This window comes from Buceros rhinoceros, unplaced genomic scaffold (genome assembly GCF_000710305.1).
Source record: "Buceros rhinoceros silvestris isolate BGI_N320 unplaced genomic scaffold, ASM71030v1 scaffold6688, whole genome shotgun sequence".
In the NCBI taxonomy this organism is placed as follows: Eukaryota; Metazoa; Chordata; class Aves; order Bucerotiformes; family Bucerotidae; genus Buceros; species Buceros rhinoceros.
Window position 1 is genome coordinate 29,682 of NW_010425003.1, and position 862 is coordinate 30,543.

Below are 862 nucleotides of genomic sequence, written 5' to 3' on the forward strand. Positions count from 1 at the left end.
GGCTGAGAAAATGGGCAGCCCTCCCAGCCGAGGAGGGTGTGGCAGCCGAAGGTCTGGGGCTCGCAGACAACACACTCCGGCTTCAGGGTGTGCGGAGGGCAGATGCACTGCCCCGTCACTTCGTCGCAGAGACGCGTCCCGCAGTCGCAGGCTGGAAGGGGCACAAAAGGGGCTCTGTTTGGGGGAGCAAGACCCGGGCAGCCCAAGGAGAGCATGAGGCAACAGATCTCTGCAGGCAGCTACAAGGGGACCCACCACAGGGCTGGAAAATGCAGCCATTTCCCAGATCAGCCCCAGCCCCGTAACAGGCAGAACACCAAGTGCCAGGAAAGCAGAGCGGGAGATGGGACAACTCACGCCTGCAGTTGGGGAAACCCCAATAGCCAGTGGCACAGCGGGAGCACTCTCGCCCGATGACGTTGGACTTGCAGGGACACTGCCCGCCGAAGGGCTGGCACTGGCTGGGGGCGGGCCCCCAAGTGCCAGGAAAGCAGAGCGGGAGATGGGACAACTCACGCCTGCAGTTGGGGAAACCCCAATAGCCAGTGGCACAGCGGGAGCACTCTCGCCCGATGACGTTGGACTTGCAGGGACACTGCCCGCCGAAGGGCTGGCACTGGCTGCTCCGCGCCCCTGCCTCGTGGCACCGGCAGGGCTGTGCCCCGTTGTTGTAGAAGAGGGACAGCGAGATGGCAGAGTCGCGGCAGAACCTCGACGACGTGCTGGGGCTGCAGGGGAAGGCAGGAGGAGTCACCGTGCTGCACCCCCCCCAGTCATCCTCCCCCACACCCCCGAAATCCAGCAGCATCTGCCGCAGCAGTGGGTACTGAGTTAGTGGGAGGGGGGGCCCCGAGGCACCGAG

At 65.2% G+C, this 862-nt stretch overlaps 1 protein-coding gene across 1 annotated transcript in view; it reads right to left on the reverse strand.

Moving 5' to 3' along the window:
• LAMA5 (laminin, alpha 5) overlaps positions 1-862 on the reverse strand; it is a 47,980-nt gene that overhangs the window by 20,952 nt on the left and 26,166 nt on the right. Inside the window, exons 30-31 of the mRNA XM_010140977.1 lie at positions 517-728; positions 53-151 (exon numbers count right to left, since the gene is read on the reverse strand). Coding sequence (XP_010139279.1) covers positions 53-151; positions 517-728 — 311 coding nt within the window. The remainder of the gene's footprint in view (positions 1-52; positions 152-516; positions 729-862) is intronic.